General features: G+C 43.3%; 1 protein-coding gene and 1 pseudogene across 2 annotated transcripts; both read right to left on the bottom strand.

Annotated features, from left to right (window-relative positions):
* Window positions 1-3,472: 3,472 nt before the first annotated feature.
* Window positions 3,473-11,872, bottom strand: LOC136486481 (transcription factor GTE12-like). 2 transcript variants are annotated; one of them, XM_066483383.1, is made up of 10 exons: window positions 11,504-11,872; window positions 7,362-8,119; window positions 7,226-7,274; window positions 7,020-7,123; window positions 6,859-6,913; window positions 6,731-6,790; window positions 6,450-6,571; window positions 6,261-6,327; window positions 4,506-4,627; window positions 3,473-4,426 (listed from the first exon to the last, which is right to left on the bottom strand). In XM_066483383.1, the coding sequence occupies exons 2-10, from the start codon at window positions 8,043-8,045 to the stop codon at window positions 3,953-3,955; spliced, it is 1,737 nt and encodes a 578-aa protein (XP_066339480.1). In that variant the 5' UTR covers window positions 8,046-8,119; window positions 11,504-11,872; the 3' UTR covers window positions 3,473-3,952. The 2 variants fall into 2 exon arrangements, with proteins under 2 accessions (XP_066339480.1, XP_066339479.1); XM_066483382.1 differs by having other exon boundaries at window positions 7,362-8,158; window positions 11,504-11,871.
* A 1,464-nt stretch (window positions 11,873-13,336) lies between these two features.
* LOC136486619 (uncharacterized) lies at window positions 13,337-18,124 on the bottom strand (annotated as a pseudogene).
* Between the last annotated feature and the right edge of the window lie 448 nt (window positions 18,125-18,572).

Genomic DNA, 18,572 nt, shown 5'->3' with positions numbered 1-18,572 from the left:
ATTAGTCCATGTTTGAACACTATTTGCCAAATAAAAATGAACGTGCTACAGTAACCCCAAAATCCAAATTCATGGAACTAAACAAGGACTAAAATTCCCATCTCGATCTCTCACACACACCGACACTGACACACACACACACGTACGTATATATACATAGGTAGGTAGGTGCAGGCAGTGATCCAGAGACCAGAGGGTCAGTAAATAAAGAGTGTAGTAAAATATTTCATGTGGATGCATGCATGCATGGCTCTATTATTTCTTCCTTGCAGTTGCAGGCTTGCAGCAGTATCGTGCTTCTGCATGCTGTGATCGTCGCGTCGACGAGTCCACCACATGCATGCATGCAGATGCAGTTCACCAATAATGCTGGATCGATCGGATGCCACCAGTGACCAGCCCGGCCATGCGAGTAAATGCGAAGCACCTGGGCCTGGAGCGCCCGCAGCGCAGCGCAGCGTGTGCACGGCCACTGTGATTCGCGCCGATGCGATGCAATGCATGCAACTGGCGACTGGCGAGATCTTCAAGTGGTCACGTGTGCTGTGCCCGCGCGCGGCTCTCAGTCAGTCGTAGCAGCAGCTTGCAACAAGCTAGCTACAGCTACCCAAACATACTCTATGATAATCAGCTGGCCTGGCTCAGGCCAAACTCAATCAACAAGGGTAGTAACCCGTAAACAGTAACTATAAGATGCTTTTCTCTACTACTGTACAAAAATATATTTTAAATGGACGATTTCTTTAAAATAGATTTTTGCATCATCTAATCACATATCTTATTATTTCTATCGATCCTTTACCTATCACATATCTAATCCCAAGAAAGTTGGGGTGACGTATAATTTAGAACGGAGGGAGTAGATGACATACAAAGACAAGCTCGATAACCTCGAAATGCATTTTTAAGGTCTGGGGACCTGAATAACACCTTGAGAAAAGTTCTGCCCATACTCAGTCTGGAATATTATTCTTCGGAACTTAGAACATTTGTCCTATAAAAAATGAAACATTTTATCTCAGATCTACAACATCACTTTGCGTAATAAAAAAAATCTATCTTGATGAGAAAGATGTTCTTTAATAAAATTTTGTCTAAATATATCTATGTGAAGTCTTGTTTTTAAGTATTTATGGTAAGAAATACAACGGTGAAATCGGAATCTACTTTGGGCTGTAACTTTTTTAAACTTGATATAAATGTTTACATAAGCAGATCTTACTTTTCCCCAACCAGCACTACCGGATGTGCGGTTTGGCCCATGGGCACGTATAAGGAATTAAATGCTAGGGAATTCTTTTCTAACAGATACTTGAAAGAAAAAATTCGATACCACGGCTCGTACTACTCCCCTTGTTGGATTCTTATTGAAAGCTCAGTTTTGTACTGGACCGGAGCAACTTAAGAGTAAACCCATTTGGACTGATTTATCGGATTGGGATATTCTTGATTGTTTTAGTCAAATATGTAGAAATCTTTTTCATTATCATAGTGGATCATCGAAAACACAGACTTTGTATCGACTAAAATGTATACTTCGACTTTCATAACTTCCATATGCTAGAACTTTAGCTCGTAAGCATAAAAGTATGATACAACTTTTATTCACGATTGGGTTTGGTATTTTTAGAAGAAATTTTTACGAAAGAAGAGCAACTAACGTCGTGGAAGCAGGTACTAATCGCATCGTCCTCACTGCCAACCGATCGGTGCATATCATGCCCCCACATAGATTAAAAACGGGATAAAAATGTGAATTCGAATGAAAACGAGATCTGCAAAAACAAGTGAGAAACAACTCTCCCCCTTCTGTAAATACGAGGATAATAGAAGCGGATAATAAAACTTAAAAGAAAAAGAAAAAATATGGACCGCACCGTCCTTATTGCCGACCGTGGAGGGATCGATGGCATGACGCACCACGGCCACAGATATGGCGAAGCAGTCAGCCCAATACAAACTTTTTAGGGTCGCGACTCGCGATGGTTCGTGGCGTCGCGCAATTTCAGCGGCTTTTTGGGGTCACGATGGTTTATGGCGTCGCGCAATTTCAGCGCCTATCCGATCAGGCAATAGGTGTTTGATTTATGGAATGAGATAGTTCATCGTCACCTCACTTCTTACTTTTTTTTTTTTGTTGGTTATTACTTTTTTTTTTGTTTAGTTTGTAAAATAAGATGAGTTGATAAATCACCACCTCATTCTAGGCTTATAATTAGTGCTAATATCACAAATAAATTCATTCCACTGAATTCTAAGAACGGTAGTGCTAGCGTCTGTACGTCCGGAAAGACGCCCACGTCTGCACCCCATTCCATACCGCGGCGCACGCAGCTCCCTCTGCCCCGCGCCCATCCCGCTCCGGAGGTGGCGTCCGTCCGGATGGAGCTCCCGTACTTGCGCCCGACGCACCCAACGCCTCGTGCCCATCCCGCTAAGGTCGAGCTCGAACTACCACGGCGAGATGGAGGAAAGGGAGGGGTGGTAGAGGAGAGGAGAGGGCAAGGCGCGACGCGTGAGGTAGGAGGCGAAGCTCTACGACAGGCCTCTCTTCGCCAGCCACCGTCGCCGTACAACACCTGATCTACTTTTGAAACATCCACATGAAACATATGCAACATACGTTTGAAGACAGATGAAACACTGGAATCATGCGTGTATAACCATTGCAACATGTGCAAAACCAGATCAACTTTTGAAACATCCAGATGAAAACATTCGAAACAAAACGTCTGAAACACATGAAACAATTGAAACATAGGCTTGCAACATGCATATATTGCCGTAGCAACATATGCAACATCCCAGATCGACTTTTGCAACATTCAGATGAAACACTAAACATAAGTCTGAAATACCTGAAACACTTGAAACACGACGTCGCCGGCGACTATGGCCTACCTGGTGGGGGACTGCAGTACCAGCAAGCTTTGGAGAACGAGGACGGCGACCGCAACCTCAACCGCAATTGCTGCCGCGTGTCCTCGCACCACCATCGCCGAGACGTGGAGCCGGTGGCGGTGCCCACTACCAGGGACCAGGAGGGGGGTATGGGGACTGAGCAGCAGTGGCTCGATGACGAGATGGAGCGCCACCACATCCGCATCAAGGTGCCACTGGGCCCAAGCCTTAAGCGGGCGACGGTGCCGGGGCGGGGAAGAAATGCACCTTAGAGGCGAGGAATATGATGAGGAAGAGGATGGCACAAATTTGGATGGACCGTGGAGTTTTTTTTTTTTTTTTTTTTTGGTTGAGAGAGCTCTAGGGCGGATGAGGGATAAGCGCAGGGGATTTTTTTTATTTAAGAGAGAGAGAGAGCGCGCACGGCAGAGCGGCCCGAGTTGAGTCAGGACAGGACAGTCGACCATGGAAGTATTATCGTTCTATAAGAAATGATCTCTTGAAGCAATTTCATCTAGAATAGAGTAAACCAAACACTCAGTATTTCAGATATATCATAGCTATACCTACATTTACTTGTGCGACAGGCATCATTTTATTGAAGTTTTAGAATGAAGACAGTAACAAGGTACTACGGTGCGCTGACCACATCTGAGAACAATGCTATAGCTTGTGTGCTGCAACCGGCTCCACCATAAGCTCCTACAATATATACCAGCACTAACTTACCCCTTTTTTTCTCATCTTTTTATACAGGTCATCCAGCCGACGAGCTCACACTAAATAGGTACCTAACAAATCCAACATACAGCCGAGTTATCATACTCTTGCCCGACTGACAAGACCACGAAAATTAAAATCCGCTGCGGAGCCAAAAGCACTACTCAGTTCGGTTGAGACATGTTCACATGGTTCTACGACGCAACCAGAGGAAACTAATGTTTCTTCATCACTCTGCTTATGAGGTCGCCTAATCTAACAACCCAGCAAGGATGTTTGTCTCACGGCCTCAATAAATTATGTGGATGATGACAGAGACGTGTGGCTATCGTCAGCAGCTGATCTCTCCTTCCTCGGTGTCAACATCCATCAAAGGTGATACGCTGTCCACCATCTCATGTTCTGTCTCTTCTTCGGAATCTTTCTTTGTGTCAATGACTGTGGATGGTAGGCTGTCCTCCATTTCATGCCCTTCCGCTCCCTGGGAGTCATTCTTCATGCCAATGACCGTCACGGGTGATATGCTGTCCTGCATTTCATGCCCTATGTCTTCCTGGGAATCTTTCCTCATGTCAACGTCCATCGAGGGTGATGCGCTGTCCTCCATTTCCAGTTCCACCTCATCCTCGAAATCGTTCTTCATGAACAGGCCAAGCCTCTCCAGCGGGCTCCCTAACCCCGGTGGCAAGTCCCCATCGATGAAATCCACGATTAATTTGCCAGGTGTATTGGACTGCCACGTTTCGCTGAAGTTCTCCAGCTCCTTTAGGAAGTCACTGTTGTCAATATCAACAGTCTTCTTCATCTGCACAAGAGGAGATTTATCCCTTGCATACCATCAAGCATATAAACTTGCAGGTCAGAAAACCACAAGCAGGTAGTACCATGCGTAGTGCCAGCCGTGCTGCTTCCCTTTCCCGCTCTCTCTTCATCCTCATTTCTTCATCAAACTTCCGTTGTGCAGCTGCTTCAGCAGCCTTCACCTGGGCCTCAATCCTTGCTTTCTCTGTATTACAATGAAAAAAAAAATGAAGCCGTAACTATGTTAGCATCCACAGGAATGGCATAGCTCATGTCAAGATGATACAAAAAGTATAGCTTCCGAATATGCCACAATATAGCTTCTTGACTGTACTGATTCTATTCTTAGTCCCCCAAAACAGAACTCTGTGTAGTTACTGTCTCACTATTCCTCGACCTCAAGATGCCTATTATTCTAGCAAATATATGTACAAAGATCATGTTTAAAGAGCACATAAAAGTAAATATGAAATTTCATCAGCACAAATTGGTTGGAAGATGTGATTTTCAAGTAAGTCATTTCTCTTAACTCCAAAAAAGAATGGTCAAGAGCTAAGAAGTGAAAAAAAAAATAATCAAGTTGGGGCTGTTTGGATGGACCCTGGGAAAGCTGCCTGGCCCAGGCAGCAATCCCAGGCGTCCATTTTTTGCATGGGACTAAATTTCAGCACAGTTTATAACATGCCTTCAGTAGCAGGTTCCCAACTTTAACCCCCACCAAAGACATTTAGTCCCATGCAAATTAAGTAGACAAAATGAAAACCAACAAGGACAAAAAAAGGCAGTATGAGGTATATAGAAATTTACTAGTGATAGTAAAAGGCATGTCATGTTTTGAGCACGTGGATCACTGATCTCCACGCACTCCTAGCTGAAGTTCCCAAATCACAACTGTAACCGGTCTACTAAAAACTAGCTCATACACACAGTGTCCTGTGACTGACTTTGAGTTGACTGCAGGGCAGATATCAGTTATTGGTTACAGCACTGTTAGCCTACACGGCCGTTTAGCCTGTTTACATGCCATGTAAACGCTACACAATGGCTTGTGTCCGTTTAATCAACCGTTTATCCCGTTTAATCTGTTTAAATTGCCGTTTAGCCTGAATAAATAGCTATACGATAGGTAACCGTTTAGTCCGTTTAAACGTTTAGGCTAACACTACTTACAGATTAAGCCTATTGTGCCAGCTCAGCACTATCCAGGACAAAAAAACAACAGGCAAAAAGATCTTTTTTACACAGCTTTTCATCCTGTGCGTAATTGAGTGTCTTTCTTTTGCATCTAATGGCCAAGTGTGTCGATTCAAAACCTCAATCTACAGAATCTAAACACCCAGGCCAAAATAGCATGGCTTGCGTTAGGCTCTTCACCACAAGTACAAATCAATGTGACAGTTGCGCTAAACACCGAACATTGCTGACACTTGGTCTTTCTTTTGCATCTAATGGCCTAGTGTCCATTCAAAACCTGAATCTACAGAATCTAAATACCCAGGCCAAAATATCATGCCTTGTGTTAGGCTCTTCACCACTAAGTACAAATCAATGTGACAGTTGCGCTTAACACCAGACACTGCTGATACTTCACCAGGGACATTTTTGGAAAGTTAGGACTTCTCAAAGCTAAGAGTTAAGGAAGTGTCCAAGTATTTTTAGTTAAAAAATTATTTCACAAATACAAAAATAACCCCTCAGAAGGGACCAGTCTTGGTAAGAGATCTATGCCAGTCTCAGTGACAGATGTACACATATAAGATATTTGTTCTACTCACAGGAATTCTAGAGGTACTATAAAGTAAAAACAGATCCAGATCGCAATTATACGATACTCTTACCTTCTTGCTGCCTTTTTTCCAGCCTCTCCTTTTCCAATTGCAATTTTACAGGGTCTATATTCTTCCCCTGGGGCATCAAAACAGTATATCAGCAAGAGCTGCATCAGTGCACAGAGATAAACTTGTCCTCTGCAAAGCCATAACCAAATAGAAGACCACAAAGTTCAGAACATATTTTTGGAATATTACATGATCCAGAAGTGCCTTCTGTTGAGCCTTCACAATAGTCCCAGCAAAACGACTCCTGAGCATTGCTGCACGAAGAGCTTTGCTTGGTGATAAAGGTTCATCATGAAGGTAACTTTCCTCACCTGGAATTCACATGAGCGTGCAGTACATTAGCCAAGAATTATATGGACAAAATCAAGTACCCTAAGCTCCTAAATGTTAAGTTTTCATTGTTTCGAATAACAGGAATTAAAAAAAAAAAAAAGCAGATGAATTAAGTATGGAAGAACACGCGAAATAACCTTGCGCAGAGGAAGCAAGAGGCGAAGTAGAAGTGTCATTGCAAGACCACGATTCATTTCCTAGGATTTCAAGTATATTAGCAAAACAGAAACCCTAGAATAACATTGTGCAGAAATGCTCAACATACCAATTGAACCAGAGCTGCCCTCAGTTTCTCGTATCCTTGAAATTTTAGCATTTTCCTGAAGGTAGAAGATATAGCTTTAGATGGAGAGTTACAGATTTGTTTATACTTTGAACAGACAATAATAAGTCAAAAAGAATGAGAAGGAAATTCATGCCCATAACCTTCACGAAAGGAAGAGCACAATTCAAAGATGCCTCTTTGTTGCCAGTAGGAACAGAGTGATTTAAGGACCCCTCTTTGCTACCAGCTGCTTGAACAGGTACATCTGAATGAAAAGGAAAGCATTAATAATCACAACAATGATTTTTTTAATTGACCTTAGGATAAAAGCTTGTCATGTAATGCAAAGAAGTTATGCCATTGACACCTTTGGAAGAGGTATGCTCAGAGCTGCGCACGGAAAATTTAATTTTTACCTGTATAAACACCAGATAGTAGTACTTTTAAAATCACATTACCACCAGAGAAACAAATCAAGTGAATAAGAGCATATGTGGTCTTACTTTGGAGGATAATGCATCTGTCAGTGTCTTCTTTGCAATCAAATTTGAACCAGTTACTGGCCCTCTCGCAACCAAAGGTTTTGAATTTGAGCATGCAACTGGCTCTCTAGCAACTGTAGACTTTGAATCCATGATAGCTCGAACTTTTATGACCTTCGTTGTCTGCTGCTCTTGCGTAGGGTTTCGGCCCCTAAATTTCCTTTGTACTGATTCCCATTCTGAGTCAAATATTACATTCAATTCTTTAGCGACCTTATGTACATCATTTTCTGGAGGATTGTACTTCATAGCATTTGAAAATGTTAGCCTCACATCTGCGGCAAACTCCTCGATGCTTGCATATTGCTTTTTTGTGAGTTTATTCTTTACAGTACCCAAATCCATTGGGTTGCGGATAACATCGAAGTAATCGGGAATCCTATATAGCACTGGATCAACAGGTTCTTTGAAAAGCCAGCCACCTTTGTGATCAATGAGCTTCCTTACAATATTTCCACACAACCTAATCATCCTGCTACTTTTCATACTTGCAGCCTTGACCTTATAATGGTGCTGGCATGTAGAAATTGATGGCACCCCAAACTGTCGAGATAATTTGCTTCCCTCAACATCAGAATCTGTATCAGAGTCTCCCGATTCACTGCTTATATAAACTCTCCTCTTCTTACAGGCTTGTGCCATCATTGTATTTGGCTAGAGAATTTGATTTCTGGTCTGACAGCGGAGCAATAACTCAAGACTTGGTAAATGGTGAAGCCCTGTCCAAGATGCAGAGCACAGGTTTTCCTCAGCCAAGCCTGTAGGTGGAGCATTCATTTAGAAGCAAGTTACTCAACATGCCCAAAGGAAAAAACAAAGTGGGACCATAGCCCCACACTGGATATCCAAGAGTTACAGCAACGGATTCAAATGAGCTATTTATTTAAATCCGTTCAACCAATTCAGGGGGAAATGGGAATTGCTGACATGTTAAAAGAACTGCACGATCACTAAATTAATGTTTAGATACTCATATGAATGAGGAAACTCAGATCCAGAATGAAAAGAGTAAAATGTAGATTTTCCGGAAATGCTGGATGAATGAACTACACAAATCACCCAAACTAAAAACAAATGATGTATTCTGGTAATACGAACTATCTGACCCAAATTTCCAAATACCCAAACTTCCAAATATTCAATATTCGGGCTGGGTAGTTCAGGTGTCCACCCCCCCCCCCCCCCCCCCCCCGAGAAAACACAACCGAAAACTCAGGTATACCTGATGTACCTGAATTTAACAAAAGCAGCAAAATAGACAAAATTTCAGTGGCGTTTTAAAAGCAGTAAACAGTTTTTACCAGCATTTAACAGAGAAAAATATATAATCAATCACATAGCTAGCAAATACCAAAGTATCAAACAGCATATGTCTTCAACAACTACACAAATGTTGTTCAAACAGATGAACATATACTCTCATACACATCACAGATCACACAATTCGGGTATTATGGGTAATTCCGGTACCGGGGATCAATACCCGAACTGCCCAAACTAAATTCGGGTAATATAGTTACTACCAAAATTGTAATCAGATATTTCAGGTATGGGTAGTTTGGCTCTGGGTCCAGGTAGTTCGGGTTCGGGAATCGGGTTTTGTACCCACCCCTATGTGCTAATGGCAATTGGCAGAGCTCTAACCAAGTAACCAAACTTTGTTTTTCTTGAAGGAACGAAAACATCATGTGACATGTTGCTCTCAGGCAGGTCGAACTCTAATTTTAGAAATAACCTATCCCAATTCTATAACTAATCTTTCTCAGGTAAGCGAGGATTACAAATATTACTATCAATATGTGTTCAATTGGTGTTATCAAGCCAAAAGAGGTTACCTCACATGAACCTTGTGAAAGGTGTCAAAAATAGAAAAAACTATTGATCATCACTTGCCCATAGGCCATAACATTTGGGGGAAAATGAATTTGCCACTTAGGAAATATTATATTTGATTTTGCCAGTGGAAATTTGCTCCTTTACTTTCTGCACTGAATTGTTAAGTGCTATTTTGTTTATGCGACACTTTCGCCATTTGGGCTTAATATTATCAGTTATACCCATAAATGGAAAAATTTCAGCTTATATACAATGAGTCCAAAGGATGTAAACAGAAATGATAGGTAATCCTTTCTACACTTGCAGAGGATGTACTAGCATGATAAAGAAATGAAAAAAAAACAGTTGAGAAACGGTAGCTGCAAATTTATTGGAACCAACATTTGAGATTTCTCGATGCTAAATCTGATTCTCCCAAATAGTAACGGTTATCATCTCCAACTGTAAAATAATGATATTTCCATTTCCACTAATTAATATTGCATGTTGCCGTAACAGTATTGCATGTTTCCATTTCTACTAATTATCAAAATCAGCTAACGTTTCATTTGAGCCTACCCCACAATAATGGTAGCCATGCAGGAAACAGAAACAACTATGAACCAGACCAAGTACCCAGACGAAAACAATCTATCTCAAAGAAGTAACAATCAAAGCAGCGCTGTAACGCATGCCAACATACCACTGATAAAAGCCTAAAGCACTATGGGAAAATGTGATCTGAACACAAAATTGGGAAGTCCAAGCAGATGCCCTGGCCGTCCTGCGATTTATTAAGCGTTGAAGATCAATAATATCCGGACCTGTATTGTACGATCCATATGTCAAAAAAATTTAAGGCTGTGGAGGAGGCCGCCATGGGCCTGCATGGGCTGTGCCATTGTACAGGGAGTCTCCCCCACATCTACCCAAACTATTTTCCAACCGCCTCGTCATTGCCATTCCAGCCCAACACTTGACGCAGGTAGAACTCTAATTTTAGAAATAATCTATCCCAATTCTATTGGTTTAGCAGCTCCCAAACTTATCTTTCTCAGGTAAGCAAGGATTACATAGATTACTATCAATATGTGTTCAATTGACGTTATCAAGCCAAAAAAGGTTACCTCACATGAACCTCACGAAAGGTGTCAAAAATAGAAAAAAAAAACTATTGATCACCACTTGCCAATAACATTTGGGAAAAAATGAATTTGGCACTTAGGAAATGTTATATTTGATTTTACCAGTGGAAATTTGCTCCTTTAGTTTCTGCACTGAATTGTTAAGTGCTATTTTGTTTATGTGACTCTTTTGCCATTTGGTCTTAGTATTATCAATCATACCCATAAATGGAAGCTTTTCAGCTTATATACAATGAGTCCAAAGGATGTAAACAGAAATGATAGGTAATCCATTCTCCACTTGCAGAGGATGTACTAGCATAATAAAGAAATGACAAAACAGAATAGCAAAACCAGTTGAAGAAACAGAAGCTGCAAATTTCATTGGAATCAATGAATCAACATTTCAGATTTCTCGATGCTAAATCTGATTCTCCCAAATAGTAACGGTATCATCTCCAACTGTTAAAATAATGATATTTCCATTCCCACTAATTAATATTGCACACTGCCATAACGGTACTGCATGTTTCCGTTTCCGCTAATTATCAAAATCAGCTAACGTTTCATTTGAGCCAACCCACCCCACAATAACCGTAACCATGCAGGAAATAGAAACACCTATGAACCATAACAAGTACCCAGACGGAAACAATCTATCAAGAACAAAAAATCAAAGCAGCGCTGTAACACATGCCAACATACCACTGATGAAAGCCTAAAGCACTATGGGGGAACCACAGGATAAAGCACGCAAGCACGCAACCCATTAAGCAAACCCTAGAATCCCAAACTAGCCCTAGAGACAAACAACGATTCTAGGGAGGTCGAGGTCCCATAAACGTTGCTTTGGAATTCGGTTTGGTGAGAAATTAGGTCCGGTCCTTTCGTATTGGCCATGAAACGAGATCAATTTCCCCGCAGATCCGAAAAGAACGGGTCCATTTCCCTGATGGCAGAAACGAACCATAACCTATCTCGCAGAGCCCCGAACAAGGCACGCCAATTCCCTAATCATTCCACGCGAATCAATGGGGAAAGAACGCATTCTCACGCTTGGAAACCCGGAAACCCTAGCTAGGATGAGGACGTGATTGATAGAAATGAAATCCTAGGCCGCCAGCTCGAAGGAAAAAGAGAGACGAGGAAGAGGAGCACACCAACCTGTGGGGGCACGCTTGGCGCTCGCCGGCGCGGACGAGAGCGGGTGGGTGCGCCGGACCTGGCTCCCTCCCCTCCCAGATCCTCCTCCGCCTCCTCGCGGTGAGGGCGGAACGGATCGGGGTGGACGCGCGCGCCTCGCCCACGGCGCGGACGGAGGGAGCCGGGAAGGGAGGGGGCGCGTGCTCACCGGCGACGCTTGCGCGGCTCCTCCCTCTTCTTCGCCGGCGAGAGGCGACGGGGGGAGGGGATTAGGGTTGCGGGCACGGGCACGGGCACGGGCTCGGCCTTTCGGCGGCGGGAGGCGAAACGACGCGGCCAGCTGCTCGTCTTTGGCTCGGTTGGAGTCGGGCTCGGACTCGGACTCGGGGAATGGGTGGGGGGAGGACAGAGGTGGCGTGGCGGTGGCCAGGTGAGGTGGGTGAGCTCGTGCGAGTCAAAGCGGTGGGCTCGAATGGCAATGACATGAGGCCGTTGGAAAAACACGCTTGGGCTGATTTTTTTTTTTTTGGCGAAATAGCCATTTGGGCCCTGAACTTTCGCGCAAGGCTCAAATTGGCCCCTGAACTATCAAAACGTCCACTTTAGTCCTTAATCTTCTGATTTACAACTCAATCTCGTCCATTCTGCATGATTGCTGGACACGTGGACAGCTGCACATGGAAAATGTCTAACCTATCCCCCCTAATTCCTTTACCTGGCGTGGACGGTCATGGCGTTTTCCTGTCCGTCTCTTTTCCTTCCTCTCAGCCTCGCACTGTCTCTCTTTTCTCCATGGCGGCTGCACAGGTAGGTTAGGGTTTTGGCTTGGGGAGGACAGCAGTCGCCGCCGGAGAGGAAGACCCACTGGCCGCCGGGTCCCCAGTTCCCTCTCCCTCGTCTGCTTCATTCGATTCATCTCCCCCGTCTCCCCCATCTGCTAGCTCCATCGCTCCCCATCTGCTCGCTCCATTGTGGAGGTGGCGACCGCTGTGCCTGTATCCCCATGGAGCATGGATCCAGGGAGGGGAGAGGGAGAAGGTCGATGCCAATAAGGGGAGTAGCGTCATTTCCCGGAGCGTCGAGTTCTGGCGCTCATGAAGCTGCGCGCGCAATGGAAGTGAGTACAGAGTTGTTGGCGTTTGGGCTAGGGTTGATTTGAATCGGGGATTGATTTGATTTTTGATAAAAATTCGTCGATTTGGTGTAGCTTGAAACACTGCTTGAACAACATTCAGAGGGGATGCTGGTGAGGACAGGGCTTACATGCCGGCATGGATTCTCTCCAATTTTGTGTTGTTGTTGGTCTGGTCCAGACACAGGAAGAAGGTTCCTGGCGTGCTCACAAGTTGAGCAGCCTTGTGATTTCAAGTATTGGATCGATGAACACTTTGAAGGTAGAGCAAAAAGGGTGATTCAGGACCTAGTTTCCATGAGGCACATCATGTGGGAGCTGTACGAACATTTAGTTGGACAATGGGATGATATATATGCTGATCGATAGAGAGCGAAACAAGAAATTCGTGAACTCAAATGTACTATTAGAGAACAAGGAGAGTGCATTGTAATCTTAATTTGTTTTAGCATTGTAATTGCTTGTGGCATATGGCTCATTGTGTAACCACTGTTTGAGGCAATGAGAAATGAATGCAAAAACAAATTTAACATGTCTCATGCTCATGGTTTTGACATAACAAATGCAAGTGTTCACGACATTATGACTAAGTGATACAAAAGCATTGCTGCTTTGAAACTACATGTCTCATGCTCATGGTTTTGACATAACAAATGCAAGTGTTCACAACATTATGACTAAGTGATACAAAAGCATTGCTGCTTTGAAACTACATTGGCAAGCTACATCATCTTATTCTTTGAATTCACCAGCTCTGTTGTTTTTTCTGGGACGAGCTACTTTGGCCTGATGCTGATCCATGGGCAAGTGAAGTCGAATGGACTTTTGCAGAGGCACGTCCACCTTTTACATTGATTGTTGCCTTTGCAAATGAGCCAGCAGTCCCAGCATTGGTTTCAATGACAACAGAAGCACTCCCTCCAACAGATGCCTTCGCCGATGCTTGAGCACTCTCTCCAAAAGATATCAGTCTTCTCTTATGGCTAGACTGTAAACAGCAAAGCCAATTTAGGCAAATATACAATTTACTTAGGCTATAGCATGGACATGTCAGAATTATTACTAACCTGTATAAATGATGAACCCTCAGGCATGGACAGTCTTCTCTTACTTGATGATGCCGCTATGGATTTTCCTTTAGTTTGCTTCGACTGTGCAGGTTCAATTAGTAATGGGCTTGAGTGACTTGCATTGTTAGCGGGAGGATTATATGACCCAGCTTGTTCTTGTTTCAAAGCATCTAGGCCCCTAGTTGAGTTTCGGTGATTAAATGACAATACAAGATTACTATGACTAACGTGTGTTTTGCAAAGACAATTAAGTTAGGTCATGGTAATAGAGATCGATTGGGCAATCATGGATGTCATGCCCCTACGATGGAAATCGTTTTGGTTTTCAAAGGATGGACGACAAGGTTAAGGATGATTAGTTCTAAGTGTAAATTGGAGTTGGAGAGACACTTAGAGTAGTTTAGGACTTTGTTTTTCCTTTGGCCGTACTATTAAGAGAGGTATGGACGGGTAGCTTGACCTAGATGAGTCTAGTGAGTTAGGTGTGGTGCACACTTGCTAAGTCTAGCACTAGGTAGCTCCTACATTGTCCTTAGATCCAATGGAGCAAACTTCATTCACATATGATCGAGAGTTGGAAATGAATGGAGGATCAAATACTGACCGGACGCTAGCTCCGGTACGACCGGACGCTGGCCGCAGGGTCTGGTCAGTTCATTTGACCAAGGAGGAATTGTCTGGTGTGACCAGACGCTGGAGGTCAAGTGACCGGACGCTGAGGGCTAGCGTCCGGTCGACTCTAGTAAGGTTCCAGAGAAGAGAATCTGCGACCGGACGCGTCCGGTCAGTACTGACCGGACCCTACCAGCGTCCGGTCATCACTTAAACACTAGTGTGCGGATTGAACTGACCAGAGCGTCCGGTCAACATGACCAGAGCGTCCAGTCAACATGACCGGAGCGTCCGATTACCCCGCAGAGGCACATAACGGTTCATTTTTCAGCCGCTGTTATAAATACTTGACCCCTTCGTGTGAGGGGGTACTTTTGCTCATTCCAACAGCTGAGAAACACGTTTGTGAGTGCAAAGAAGAGCAAGGTCCTAGTGAGGTGATTAAGATTTGAGAATCCAAGAGAGTAGCCTCATTAGTGAATCAAGAGTAGCAAAGTGTGTATCCATCGTTCTCATTAGGCTTCGCGTGGTCAAGTGAGAGTTCGTGCTTGTTACTCTTGGTGATCACCATCACCTAGACGGCTTGGTGGTAATTGGAGCTTGGTGATCACTCGGCGGAGCTTGTGGGTGACCCAACTCAAGTTGTGAGCGGCTTTGGGTGATTCACCGTGACGGAGTGTCAAAGAATCAACCCGTAGAGAGCACTTGATCCTTGCGCAGATCAAGGGGGAGCAACACCCTTGCGCGGGTGCTCCAATGAGGACTAGTGGGGAGTGGCGACTCTCCGATACCTCGGCAAAACATCACCGCGTTCCTCTCTCGCTATTTATTTTGAGCATTTACTTTGAGCATTACTTTGAGCAATTCAATTCTTGTCTTTCACATTCCTAGAATTGATATGCTAGAGTAAGTTTAGAATATAGGTTGCAAGTCCTTTTGTGCGTTAGATTAATAGGAACACTTTTCTAGGCACAAGGGGTTAATTGGGCTAACCGTAGGATTTAATTAGTGCAAGAAAATTTAGAATTAGCCCAATTCACCCCCCCCCCTCTTGGGCATCTTGATCCTTTCATTGCTGTTGTAAGATGAGTAAGGACCAAGTTAGTAAAATGAGTAAGGAATGAATATAGTGCGGCAAGGGAAAATAGTAAATTCAGTAAACACCATTTTCACAGAGCATGTCCTCGAGTTGTGACCATAGATTCCACAGCGACGACATCTAATTTTAGTGCCAACTTTTGACGAATTGGTTCCAGATTTCACTGGCTCTGAAGGGTCTTTTCTCCTATTTTTCTTTAGTCACCCTGGCATCTTTTTTACTCTAGGAGGCAATGGTTTGGGATTTGGAGACACAGGCCAAGCCGACTCATGTTCCACTGGCTACAGTACATGTTGGTATGTCTTCTTGTATGTCTTAAGTGAGAAGCACTCATGTATGTAATTGTTAGGCTCTTGTGCCATTTTGAATAGGGCAGCACAAGCATGTTGGCATGGAATCCCAGAGACTTGCCAGTACCTACATGAGCATGTCTTGCTTCTCAGGTCTACTGTGAACCTATTTTTTTGTCTCTCACTTCAAATCCAGCCTCACCATTCCACAAGACATGACAAAACTGTGTCCTATGCCTAATCTTGTTGAATTTCCTGATAATGTTAGGACACACTGCCATTGTCCACCTCTCACTATTACTCTTATTTTCTTGGATTCTTCTAGTCACCTAGATCCTGATGTCCTCCAACATAGTAATAATAGGCTTGAACCTTGATTCTATAATCCAACTATTGAATGATTCACTCATGTTGTTGTCAACTGATTCACAATTGGATCCAAGTCTAAACCAAGCTCGAGACCAATAAATAGGATTTGTTTTCTCCAAATCCTGCCATCCCCGAGGAGTTTTTGCAGCAAGCTTACTCTTGTAATGCTTAAACAACTGCTCATTAGGTGCCTCTGCAATCTTCCAAAACCTCTTTTGGTACTCTTGCAGCCTATGTTTCTTTCTCCAGCTGGCATAGATGTGGCATGCACACATCCTATGCTCAGCAAATGGAAACAATGTAGATACTATGCTTAGCAGCCCCTGCATAAAATGGACACAAATGATTTAAATATTTTTTTTAATGATTAAAACAGCCCCTGCATAAAATTGACATAGATAGACAGAAATTTACCTTCTGTTGGTCTGTTATAAACACCCAGCCTGCTACTCCAACAGGTATGTTGATGTCTTTCTGAAGATGCCCAAGAAACCAATTCCATGAGTCTTTATTCTCATATTCCACGACAGCCCATGCAATTGGGTAAATCTGATTATTTGCATCCCTACCAATAGCTGATAACAACTCACCTTTCAATGGCCCCTTAAGGAAACAACCATCAAGCCCAATTATCCTCCTGCATCCTTCTAAGAATCCTCTTCTACATGCATCAAAACATACGTAAAACCTCTGAAACACATGGTCTTCTTCCTCTGGGTCAAGGGCAACATGCACACTAGTTCCAGGATTACTATGTTGCAACTCCAGAGCATAGTCAAACAACTTGGAGTACTCACCAGTCTGAGTATCCATTATTTTCTTCATTACATGTGACTTTGCTCTCTTAATCATTGTGATTGACACATCCACTCCCATGTCCTCTTGTACTGTCACCTTCATTGCTCTAGGCTTCCAAGATGGATTAGCCTTGATAGTACTCTCATACCTCTCACATATCCTACTTGTAGATAACCTTTTATTTTTAAGCTGAGGACAACAAGCATGGTTGGGATTATAAGTTACAATCTGAAACTAATCAGATCTTGAGTTATGGGAAGCATATAGAAGCCAAGGACAACCTTTCCACCTACAAACAGCCCTAATCCTTTTCTGCTCATTCTTCACATATCTGATATTTATCTTCATCTTCAGTGCATACCTCTCTATAGCATCCTTCAATTGATCCTTTCCTCTAAAGCACATGTCAACTGCAAACTGTGGAGTATCAGTAGAACTGTCAAATATTGGGAACCTGTACTTCCTTCTTGTAAAGGCACCATCACTGTCCTCATCATATGATGCATCACCATCTGAATCAAAGTATTCAACACCATCTCCACCTTCTAAGACCTGATTATTACTGTCTAATGGAATATCTCCACCTTGTATGCCATCAACCTCAATTGGGTTGTCCATTGGAATATCTCCTCTCTTCTTTACTTCTGACATAAAGTCTTTATAGTTGGCTCTTATCTCCCTAACTTCATCATCTTCATCAGTTGTGAAACCTGTAGCATCACAACCACTCTCTGATTCTGAATCTTCTTCTTCTTCTACATTCAGACCATCCTGACCATGAGTTGGATCTTCCAACAACAGCATGTTACCACCCTGAACAAATTTGTCCCTATTTTGGACAGTTTGATCCTCAGCAACAGGTTCTACATGATCCAATGGCATGATATTTTCATCTCGAAATAGGGCAAATACATCCTCATCTGCATACTGTGTTCTAGATTCTTCATTCCCACCCATGTCAACTGAGTCAATGTATATATCTATAGCTCTAGCAGTTCCCAACTCATTAATCATGTCCAAATATGACTTGTCATCTACAAGTAACCTCATTCCACTATTCAATTCAGCACCATATGGCAACCAATGCATTCTAACAGATATAGGAAAAGTTGTGTGATCCAACAGGTGTCCTTCAAGTTCTAGGATAGATATCTTGTCCTTCTCTATGTGAGACACTCCACAATCCCCATTGCAATACAACATCTTTAACCCATCAAGAACAAAGTCCCCATTAAAATGAAATCAAACTTCCAGTACCTCAAATTCAGACATTGTTTTGCAGCCCTACAGATCAACTATATGGTCAAATTCAAACATTCTACAAGGAAATCAAATCCAATCACAAAATTAGTGAAGTGCCACTTCATCTCACCTGTTGTAGCAATTCCACTCCTCTTCCTGCCTCGTGGCTGTAGATGAGCCGGAGTCTGCCTGCCCAAGGTCGATGGGCGTGCGTCCACCAAGAGAAGGGGTGCGCCTCCACCAAGAGAAGGGGTGCGCCTCCACCAAGAAAAGGGTGCGCCCACTGCTGTCCTTCCCAAGCCAAAACCCTAACCTACCTGTGCAGCCACCATGGAGAAAAGAGAGACAGGGCAAGGCCGAGAGGAAGGAAAAGAGACGGACAGGAAAACGCCGTGACCGTCCACGCCAGGTAAAGGAATTAGGGAGGGACAATTTAGACATTTTCCATGTGCAGCTGTCCACGTGTCCAGCAATCATG

The sequence above is a fragment of the Miscanthus floridulus genome, chromosome 10 (assembly GCF_019320115.1).
Source record: "Miscanthus floridulus cultivar M001 chromosome 10, ASM1932011v1, whole genome shotgun sequence".
Lineage (NCBI taxonomy): Eukaryota > Viridiplantae > Streptophyta > Magnoliopsida > Poales > Poaceae > Miscanthus > Miscanthus floridulus.
Note: the sequence above shows the minus strand (reverse complement) of the source record. Positions and strands in the feature narration are given on the sequence as shown.

Bases quoted from the DNA above. Each gene is read 5' to 3' on its own strand.
- LOC136486481 (XM_066483383.1), bottom strand. From the start codon at position 8,045: ATGATGGCACAAGCCTGTAAGAAGAGGAGAGTTTATATAAGCAGTGAA. The intron at 7,275-7,361 runs GTAAGACCACAT...GTGTTTATACAG, and splicing joins CAGATGCATTATCCTCCAAA to GTAAAAATTAAATTTTCCGT. The intron at 6,328-6,449 runs GTAATATTCCAA...TTGATGCCCCAG, and splicing joins AGAAGGCACTTCTGGATCAT to GGGAAGAATATAGACCCTGT.